The sequence below is a fragment of the Xyrauchen texanus genome, chromosome 7, assembly GCF_025860055.1.
Source record: "Xyrauchen texanus isolate HMW12.3.18 chromosome 7, RBS_HiC_50CHRs, whole genome shotgun sequence".
Lineage (NCBI taxonomy): Eukaryota > Metazoa > Chordata > Actinopteri > Cypriniformes > Catostomidae > Xyrauchen > Xyrauchen texanus.
In genome coordinates this window covers 32,568,246-32,579,477 of record NC_068282.1, presented here as the reverse complement: position 1 = coordinate 32,579,477, position 11,232 = coordinate 32,568,246, and the positions used below count along the sequence as shown (strand labels likewise).

Sequence of the window (11,232 nt, the reverse complement as noted above, 5' to 3'; positions counted from 1 at the left end):
TGGTCTGACACAGGAGCGGGCAGATGTTTTTTACGTGCCAGACAACCAGCTGTATCAGACTACACGTACCCTTCCCCAATGCCCCACAAAAGTCGTCGGAATCCTTTTGGTTAGCCTGACAGGGGAACAAGGCAACGCTTGCCAACCTGGGAACGGGCCAAGCCTGGCTGGGCCTCTTTTCTCTCTATGTTTCTCGCATAGAGCAATAGACAGCCGAGGCCCTTACACGCACTGAGGGAAGGGGGTCTTACCCAATTTCGTATTTTTTTCAGGGGGAAAAGACCCTGCAGAGACCACCCCTACCCAGCTGGTGAGGTAAGGTGGTGAATACATCACATGTGTTTTTAGGCGACACGTGGAAGTGGCGCGGTGGTAGATCAGCGAGGGGGGAGTTGCTACACACGGCAAAACGAAGGGCAGCCGAAACTTACCCAAGGAAAATGCGGGTCCGCTCGTAAGGGGACCGTATCACGGAAAATACACACAGGGGGAGTCCACGTAGGAGTCCTCACCCTGTGGAGCACCTATTCCAGTACAGGATAGATTTGAGTACCCGCAGTGGATTGGGTTGGCAAGTTCCTCCGCCGAACTGCGGACCCATGAGGGCTAGGGAGGAATCGACCAGGGATTCGAGTTGAGTGGAATCTCCTGGGAAAAAAGACGCACAGTTTTACCTCAAGCGAGGGAAAGGGCGCTATATGCAAGCGATTCACCCGGCCAGCCCATCAGCGTGTTACCGAGTTCTACTGGCTCGGACCTGAGAAAACACGGGATGAAACTGACTCAACCCTAAGATTGTAGTATCTCGTAAAGGTGTTGGGTGTCGCCCAACCCGCTGCTCTACAAATGTCTGCCAGGGAGGTACCCCTGGCCAGTGCCCACGAGGACGCAACACTCCTTGTCGAGTGAGCTCGGACCCGCAAGGGGGGGGCACGGCCTGAGTGTGATAAGCCAATGAAATGGCATCTACTACCCAGTGGGAAAGCCTCTGTTTGGAGACAGCGTTTCCTTTCCACTGTCCCCCAAAGCATACAAAGAGCTGCTCAGAGTGTCTAAAACTCTGCATGCGGTCCAGATAGGTACGCCAAAGCACGTACCGGACACAGCAACGACGGTGCTGGGTCTGCCTCCTCCCGGGACAGCGCTTGCAGGTTCACTACCTGGTCTCTAAAGGGCGTGGTAGGAACCTTGGGCACGTAGCCTGGTCACTGTCTTAGGATCACATGAGTGTATGCTGGACCGAACTCCAGGCAAGTGTTGCTGACAGAGAACGCTTGCAGGTCCCCGACCCTCTTGATGGAGGCGAGCGCGATCAGCAGGGCAGTCTTGAGAGAGGGCCCTGAGTCCAACTGATTCTAGCGGCTCAAAGGGAGGTCTCTGGAGGCCCGTGAGGACTACCGAGAGGTCCCAGGAGGGGAACAGGCTTGGCCGGGAGGGATTTAACCTCCGGGCGCCTCTTAGGAACCTGGTGATTAAGTCGTGCTTACCAAGGGACTTGCCATCTACTGCGTCGTGGTGGGCCGCGATAGCAGTAACATACACCTTTAAGGTGGACAGGGACAGCCTCCCCTCCATCCTCTCCTGCAGGAAGACGAGCACTGACCTAACTGCGCACCTCTGTGGGTCTTCAGCCCGGGAAGAACACCAATTTGCGAACAAGCGCCACTTGGAGGGGGAAGGGGCGGGGAAGGGGTGGAAGGGGCTCTGGCTGCCTGGTGGAAGGCTGGCTTGGTTGATCGTGTCTACGACAGTAGGTGGTAGGCCAGCTAGATCTTCCGCGTCCCGTCCAGGGACCAGACGTGGAGTTTCCAGAGGTCTGGATGCGGATGCCAGAGCGTGCCCTGCCCCTGAGAAAGAAGGTCCTTCCTCAGGGGAATTTGCCAGGGAGGGGCTGTAGCGAGGAGTACGAGGTCCGAGAACCAGGCCCGGGTGGGCCAGTATGGAGCCACTAGTGTGACTTGCTCCTCGTCCTCCCTGACCTTGCACAGCACCTGTGCAATAAGGCTCACTGGGGGAAATGCGTACTTGCGCAGCCCCGTGGGCCAGCTGTGTGCCAGCGCGTCTGCCCCGAAGGGAGCCTCTGTTCGGCCATACCAGGGCGGGCAGTGGGAGGTCTCTTGGGAGGCAAGCAGGTCTACCTGGGCCTTGCCGAATCGTTCCCAAATCAGCTGGACCGACTGGGGGTGAAGCCTCCACTCTCCACTGGGCAAGCGTTGTTGTGACAGCGCGTCCGCTACCACGTTGAGTTTGCCGGGGATGTGAGTGGCACGCAGCGACCTGAGTCGTGACATGTGGCGGGAGTGTACGCCGCCTTGGCGATTTATGTACGCTACCGCAGTGGTGCTGTCTGACCTGATTAGGACATGTTTGTCTCGAATTAACACGAGGAACTGTCGCAGGGCAAAGAAAACAGTCAACGACTCTAGGCAATTGATATGCCAGCGCAGTGGGGCCCCTCTCCAAAGGCCCGCAGCTGCGTGCCCATTGCAAACGGCGCTCCAACCCAATTTGGAGGCATCGGTAGTGACCAGGACGCGTCGGGACACCTGCTGCAGAGGCACTCCTGCCCGTAGAAAGCAGAGGTCTGTCCAGGGTTTGAGTGTTTGGCGGCATGCGGGGGGTGATTATCACACGATGCGTGCCGTGGCGACTTACGTGAAGACGCGAAGGGACAGAGACATGCCGAAGGGGAGGACTTTGTACTGAAACGCCTGGCCGTCGAACGCGAACCGTAGGAAGGGTTGGTGCGTGGAAGAATTGAGACGTGGAAGTACGCGTCCTTCATGTCTACCGCTGCGAACCAATCTAGGTGCCAGACGCATGTTAAGATACACTTTTGCGTGAGCATTTTGAACGGGAGTTTGAGCAATGCTCGGTTGAAAAACTCACCAGTCCAAGATTGGTCGTAAGCCGCCGCCTTTCTTGGGTACAACGAAGTAAGGGCTGTAGAGACCCTTCTCCATTTCGGTTGGGGGGACAGGCCCTATCACGTCTTTGCGCAGGGATTTGGCATGTTTGCCGTCTACTGCGGAAACGGATTCCCGCAAAGTGGGGTAGTGAGAGTGGAGGAGCGAGGAAGTTTGGCTTGCTCAGCTCGTCATGCACGTCCAGGAAGAAAGGAACCGGGAAGGGGTGCATGGCTGTGAGCTGCGCACATGCCTGTGGAACCAATCAAATAGCCATGAGGGGGAGGGGGACGTGATTTTCCAGTCCAACCTTGCACTCGCGGTACCCGGGGAAGCATATCGGACCTCTGTGCATCAGGCTCAGACTGGGCGCGCAGACCCGAAGGTGGCGGCGCAGACGAGCCATCAACATCAGACGCCGCTGTAACGCACTCCAATGCAGCGGTGATTATCGTCATCCAATTCCGGGAGCTCAAGGGAACAGAAGGCCGGCCGCGAAGCGGGCCGCACTCATCCCGAGCTCAGATGGGAGCAAGCAAGCCCGTCATTGTCCCCAAATCACCTCCATCGCCCGCGGCGCCTTCCTCAATTCCGTGGGAAGAAGGCGAGGCACGGGGGGGCGGCTGAAGTGGCTTTCTCTCATGACAAAAGAAAGCCTACGACCGCAATGCTGTTATGGCTATGTTCTCGCCCTTGAAAACATAGACCATTCATAAAAACGCTGCCTGCGTGTAATCGCAGCCCAGGTACGCCAGGCATCTTTTATGACCGTCGGAAGTTGGGAGAAATCAACCGCATCCAGAAACTACACAGAGGCGGAAACACGTCTTTAAAAAGATGCGTCCGGAAAAGGACATTCAACGCCGCTGTGTATTGCTCTTATAGAGAAAATCACTCTTTTAAACAACTCTCTTAGAGTTTGGGTTTCTGCACTGTCGAAGTGCCCAGGGGCAATTGCACTGCCGTGCAAGGAGAAATCGCCGCTGTATTGCGCCATCAATCCAACAGCATGCAGAGCGTCAGAGGAATAGTGGAACTGGTGTGATCTCACGCGAACAGCATGCACAACCATCGGCTCCGAAGAAAATTTCTGAATGAACTCTAGTAATTGCCTCGCCTTTGTACCTGTATGTCCGGGGGCGGGGTATGCAAATACTAGCTGCCAACTTCTCATTGGCCTTTTTTCATAGATCAGAGGTATATTCGGTGCTCGAGAGACCCCTAGTGTCGCTACAACGTGGAGAGAGCGACAGAAGGGGAACTTTTATTAATTTTTCAAAATACAGCTAATTGTTATCACTCACCATTTAGGTCATATTTATTTATGTATAGTGGTCAACTGATGGCCGATACAATGCTAATATATCACACAATTTAATATAGTAAATGACAAATTTGCTATAAAAAAACTCTTTAGCACTATATTTCACACAAAACTAAAACATATTGTATTTTAAATGGTAGATGGCAGTTTCTTCAGATTTCTGTTTAATCATAAAATGTGTTATTTATTTGCACATGAAGAAATTGTTAATATATAAGATAGAAGGAAATAAAAGTAGTCTGGCAACCATGGATGGCATGTCCACATTAGCAAACGCATTTACTCAAAAATACAGAATCAAACAATTTGTACATTCAGTGAATAAGACATGTACATATAGCCAGTGTTTGGTAAGTTACTCTTAAAGTAATTACATATTCTACAGTGTTATTGGATTGCTAATTACTCTGTCTGAAAAGTAATTGCATTACTAATTACTTTTTTTAAACCCTTATCATCCTCATCCTGATGGAAAACTCAAGGGTAGACATGAAATTGTTCTTTTATTTCTTGCAAATAAATCATAAAATCAAATTATTCATGAACTGGCCAAAGAATTTAAAGGGGCTGCATCAAATTAGAAAACATACATTTTACCATTAGACATTACATTTCTATTTTAATTTCACTATTGTTTTATATAGAATTGTTCTATAGTCAGTTTTAACACCATTATATCAGAAGTAACTAATTAAATTACTGAAATATTAAGAGTAATCCTTTACTTTTTACAAAGAAAAAGTAATTGTAGTAATTAATTACTTAGTAATGCATTACACCCAACACAGCTTATAGCACACGTGAAGCGCTTTTAACTTGGTTAAGCTAACTTGCTACCTTGCTGCATCAGTTAATTGCATAACTAACAGCTGTTTTGAATGAATGGAACTTTTATGGAAACTGATCTCCGAACAGTATGAAAAGCACCTTATTTTCATCGTAGGTCTGTATACAGCCTCCGGAGGCAGCATTTTACAGTTTTTGGATGCAGCCCTGGTTTTGGTGAACAAAACTTTTAAGCTCTAAATCACATGAATGCAGCCTAAAAGTAAGTCATACAACTCCAGTGGTTTAATCCATGTCTTCTGAAGCCATCTAACTGGTCTTGAGTGAAAACAGAGCAAAATGTAACTCCTTATTTCCTGTACATTTTGACATTGCAGTCAGAAGCTTCTTGTGCGTATCCAGCACGAGCAGCAGCAATCTCCTGACAGTTTAAACTGCCTAGAATGCCTGCTTTGATTGTCACAGGTCAGACCATCATGATTTGTGAATGAAAGGAACTTTTGATCCTGAAGTTTTGATTCATGTTGATAGAATACACGCTTCAGAGGAAGATACTTTTAATGAGTGCTCGGTGGGAAGAAAACACTGGATTTTTGTGAATTATATCCGTTTAAATGAGATATTTGCAGATGGTGTATTAAATTGGTTTTATTGATATTTGCCTTTTTAATCATTCGACAAGTTAAAAGTTACAGAGAACTGTTGAGGAGAGAGAGGGAGAATGAAACATTTTTACATTTTAAAAATGTAAAAACAGTTTTAAAACACTTTAACATTATAAGCTCAAACACGTCTGTTATACGGACCGTTTAAATGACACTGTGTTGCACACTGGTCTGTTATTGTAGTAACATGATGGCATGTAACAAAAAAATTAACAGTGACTGGTCATTTACATGTCTCAGTCACTTTACATGCAAGCAGGTGATTTTCAGCGCCCTCAAGAAAAATGGAAAAAATGTATCGTCCGATGCATTTTATAAAAAAAATAAAAATAGCAGAATATCGGTCGATTTATTGGCCTCAGCGATATATCGGTCAGCCACTATTGATATATATCAGCAACCATTTGATGCATGTCAGACATTTTACACCTTGGAAATGGTTTATATTTGACCAAAATTCCATTATTGTCAGACAGCTAACAGAGTATAATGTATTATGGTTTCAAAAGAAAAGTTCCTTAAGAAATATGTACAAATAAACCTGGCGTCGTCCATGTTTCCTGCTCTTTCCTACAACAAAGCACATCAAAGCGATGTACTCCTAATTTACTACTTCAGAAGTGGGAAGTAGGATAATTCCGATAGCACATAAAGGCTTGTGAAGCGATATGATGTATGGATGTGAAACAGATCAATATTTAAGTCTTTTTTTTTTTTTTTTTTTACCTCAATGTCCACTTTCACATTCTTTTGTTTTGGGTGAATTGCATTCTGCATGCATATCACCACCTACTTGGCAGGTAGGAGAATGTATAGTAAAAAATGATTTAAATGTTTATCTTTTGAACTATCCCTTTAAGTTCTTCTTGTACCAGGTTTTAGACTTTTCCTTTTTTTTTTTTTTTAGGTGAACCGTGCTCCTATTGTGGCCCTTGTTGATCCAGTGTATGACTGCCTCATTAGGTTGGCTAAGCCAGACTCCTTATTGAATGAGGAAGAGGTAAGAGTTGGTTGGTCATATGGCTTAAAGCTTCAATGAGAAAAAGTTGGGTTTCATATTCCTTCATATATTTACTGCAATGATATATAATTCCTCACTATGTTTTCAGTGTTGGCCTTATTTTCTTTTAAAATTAATTGGCAAATGCCTGATAGACTAAAGATTGAAATTACATATTAAAAGAACGGAGTGACTATTTGCTGCAGTTTTGCTATGTGGCAGTTTTGAATATCATACCCCTAAACCAGATCCTTCCAAGAAAGTGAAAAAGGGGAATGGTGAAATTAAAGTGGAAGAAACCATAAAAAAAAAAATCAGCAGCACAGATTTGTTTCCACTTCCTCATGTTTTTAAATAATTTGGAACATTTCAGGAACAACTTTGAAATGGTTATATTGAAACATCAGAAATGTTTGGCCATTTGTAACAAATTTAGGTTTGACTCTCGTGTGTTTTTGATTACAACGGAAAACATAAATACAGAATATATTTTTGTCTGTCAGGTGGACTGCTTGGTATTACAGCTCCATCGTGTTGGTGAACAGCTGGAGAAAAAGAACTCCCGGCGCATGGATCAGCTGTTTTACTTACTGAGGGATGGATTTCTCCTTCAGGAAGGGATCAGCTCTATGACCAGGCTTTTGCTCCTAGAGATCCTGGAGTTCAGGGCCAGTGGCTGGACACTCACTGACACTGCGCAACAGTACTACTACAGTGAAGTAGCAGATTGAGGGTGACTGAAGAGAGAATTTGTTCTTAAAGAAGTCAAGACCTTGCCGGCATCAGGGTTTGAGACATTCAGCATTCATAGAAGGTCTGGTGTGACTTCTACATGGGTGAAAGTAGTGGAAACCCCATGTAATGGCACTCTGGATCAATATGGCAGAGCTCACAGGTCATGCATGTGTTCAGAGTGCAGTTAGCCCAGATTTTTCAGATTTGGTTGTGTTCTCTCTTTACAGTCAGCATCTTGGCATGGTGAAGGTGCACATGATGATGGTTCGACAATTTAATGCAATAACCAAAAGCAATCGCTACTCGCCACAAAACTGTGAGCCATCTACAGTATTCATGGCAATTGCCTTTCCCATTTTCGGTTGTCCATTAGAATTTTAATACAATGTATACTCTAGAATTTTACAGTGAAGGAACCCCAGTGGAAGATTCTGTGACCTTTATCTGTGTTGTTAATACAATGGGGTACATTGTAAAACTTATTTTTTTATAGTAATTTATCAAATAGGCTGTATTCTAAAAATGTCTACAATGTGAAGTTTTGTGTATGGGCAAACGTGAGATGTTCAGCCATGTGGTGTGTATCAAGGCTTTTACATAAAATTTGAGTGCAAATTTGTTGTCTTGTTATTTAAAAAAAATTGCTGGCATAGTTTAATTTTACTAAGTTACTCTACATTAAAATAATAGTTAACCCAAGTCTGAAAATTTGACTCCGCCTCATTCCATCCCAGATGTGAATTACTTTCTTCCTCTGTAGAACACACACAGGTATTTAGAATAATATTTTGTATATATAGCTACATACTATGCAAGGGAATGGTGACCAAAATGGAGTGGAGGTGGTGTAGTGGTCTAAGCATATAACTGGTAATCTGGTGATCAGAAGGATGCTGGTTCGACCATTGTGTCCTTGAGCAAGGCACTTAACTCCAGGTTGCTCCAGGGGGATTGTCCCTGTAATGCACTGTAAGTCGCTTTGGATAAAAGCGTCTGCCAAATGCATAAATGTAAATGTAATGTAAACTGTTGAAGGTCCAAAAAGAACACTAATGCAGCGTAAATTAATCCACATGACTCCAGTGGTTTAATCAATGTATTCTGAAGAAATCCAATCTGTTTGGGTTAAAACAGACCAAAATGTAACTTCTTTTGCACTATAAATCTTGACATCTGCAGTCTCCTTTTGTAGTCATGATTTTGAGCTCAATTACACTTCCTAGAGCCATCTATCACTTTGCGCAAGCATCAAGCTCTAGGAAGTGTAATCGAGCGTGTGATCGTGCCTAGAGACTGCAATGTCAAAATGTACAGGAAATAAGGAGTTAAACTTTGCTGTTTTCACTCAAGACCAGTTAGATGGCTTCAGAAGACATGGATTAAACCACTGGAGTTGTATGGATAACTTTTAGGCTGCATTCATGTGTTTTAGAGCTTAAACATTTGGTTCACCAATCACCATTCAGTTGCATTGTTTATATCTACAGAGCTCAGATATTCTTCTAAATATCTTAATTTGTGTTCCGCAGAAGGAAAGTAATTAAGATTTGGGATGGCATGAAGATGAGTAAATGATGAGAGAATTAAAATTTTTGGGTGAACTATTCCTTTAAAATGATTTTTGTATCAGATGAATTTTAACACATTAAAAAATTAGTATTTAAAAGACGTCAGGTGACACCCCTGCTGAAAAACGACTCGGTTACTAACGTAACCTCGGTTCCCTGAGAGGAGGGAACGAGTATTGCGTAAGTAGCTTACGTTATGGGAAAACTCAGTTTCTCGAGAAATATTGAAGTCTTTATGTAAAACGCACTGCAGCTGCACAGCAGACAGTAATGAGCGAGGCAGCTCGGTCATTGGCTGTGCTGCGGCAACTGCTCGAACCAATGACGGGGCAACTCTGTACGCGTGACCAATGGGCGCGCGCCTCGCGTTCGCGTGCTCAGAGCCTGCCGAAATTAGCATAGCCAGGCTATATAATGGGCACCCCGTCATACGAGTTCCTTTAGGTTCAATCGACTGAAGCGAACTGACCAAGCACGGCAGCTTACGCAATACTCGTTCCCTCCTCTCAGGGAACCGAGGTTACGTTAGTAACCGAGTCGTTCCCTATCGAGAGGTCTCTCCTATTGCGTAAGTAGCTTACGCTATGGGAACACCATGTAAAACACCGTGCGTGCTGACTTTGCTCTATAAAGCCAGAGGCAGATGCCTGAGCCTTAAAGCAAAGTGATTATTCCACGAGCCGGCCAATGGCGAGCTACATAATGGGATAGTATAGAGCGCCCTTCCAAGGTGGTCCATGGTGGGGCGCTCATAGTACAAACACAAGCACATATCTTATGTACTGAGTTTTCTATGTGCTGATATGCATAAAAAATCATCTGAGTCGGTCAGAGATGGAGCTTGCTGTTTAAGGTGCACGGTTCGGAGAGGTTCTAACGGGGCACTCTTGAGTGCGTCCAGGACCGTGGCCAGGTCCCAGATCGGCACCGAGGGGGGGCGAGGAGGGTTCATCCTCCTAGCGCCTCTTAGGAAACGAATGATTAGATAGTTTTTCCCTAATGAATGTCCTTTATCAGGATTGTGCGACGCTGCTATGGCAGCCACATAGACTTTGAGCGTGGAGGGTGTGCAACCCGCCTCCAGCAGCTCTTGCAAAAAGGCGAGTACACTTGGTATCTCACACAATTTGGGGTTCAAGCTCTTGGTATCACACCAGTCACTGAACACTTTCCACTTTTGGGCATATAAGCGCCTCGTAGAGGGTGCTCGCGCCTCAGTGATGGTTCTCAAAACTCCACTGGGGAGGTTCTCGGGAACCCGTTGAGGGGCCATGCATGGAGGGCCCTCCATAGAGTGCAGGGAGCTCAACCTAAGTCCACCCTGGCGATTTATATACGAAACTACCGTCATGTTGTCCGTTCGGACCAGGACGTGTTTGTTTTTCAGGTACGGAAGCAGGGCTCTGAGAGCCAAGGCGACCGCCTTCATTTCCAGACAGTTTATATGTAGGCGCTTTTCCGGGTTTGACCAAAAGCCGGAGACAGGCCTGCCCTCGTAAAGGGCCCCCCATCCTATTTTGGAGGCATCTGTCATGATCATTTTTCTCCGCGTGTTCACGCCCAGACTCACGCCGGTTTGATACCAGTTGATGGCTTTCCAGGGCGTCAGGGCTTTTATACAGCCGTGATTCGCTCTGATCAAAAAGTGGCCCGAGCGCCACGCATGAGTGGGGACACGGCTCTTGAGCCAGTGCTGGAGAGGACGCATGTGCAACAATCCTAGCTGGAGTACAGCTGATGCCGAGGCCATGAGACCGAGCATTCTTTGAAATCGTTTGACAGGGGCGTGCGCGCCCTTTCTAAATGATGTTGCAAGGCGTCGAATAGAGAGCGCATGCTCTGATGAGAGGCGCGCTGTCATCTGCACTGAGTCTAGCACTATTCCCAGAAGAGATATTCTGGCTGGGGGATAGCACGCTCTTTGCAAAATTGATTCTCAGACCCAGGCATTCTAGATGGCTGATAATCCAAGATCTGTGCGTCGTTAACTGACCCTCTGATTGTGCTATGATTAGCCAATCGTCGAGGTAATTCAGTATTCGCACTCCCGCTGTCTCAGGGGAAAGTGCCGCGTCCATACATTTCGGGAATGTACGGGGGCCAATGATAGGTCGAATGGTAGTACTGTGTACTGGTATGACTGTCCCTCGAAGCTGAATCTCAGAAAAGGCCTGTGATGAGGCGCTATCGAATGTGAAAGTAAGCGTCTTTCAAATCCACTGATAGAAACCAACCCCGGGCTGAACTT

The 11,232-nt window shown here is 46.2% G+C and overlaps 1 protein-coding gene and 1 pseudogene across 1 annotated transcript; one reads left to right on the top strand and one right to left on the bottom strand.

The window, feature by feature from the left end:
* Positions 1 to 11,232, bottom strand: part of LOC127646988 (trinucleotide repeat-containing gene 6C protein-like) — a 551,486-nt pseudogene that overhangs the window by 20,535 nt on the left and 519,719 nt on the right.
* LOC127646557 (MIF4G domain-containing protein A-like) lies at positions 3,012 to 8,021 on the top strand. The gene is made up of 3 exons (XM_052130312.1): positions 3,012 to 3,053; positions 6,589 to 6,681; positions 7,185 to 8,021. Exons 1-3 carry the CDS (start codon positions 3,012 to 3,014, stop codon positions 7,410 to 7,412), a joined length of 363 nt encoding a protein of 120 aa, XP_051986272.1. The 3' UTR covers positions 7,413 to 8,021.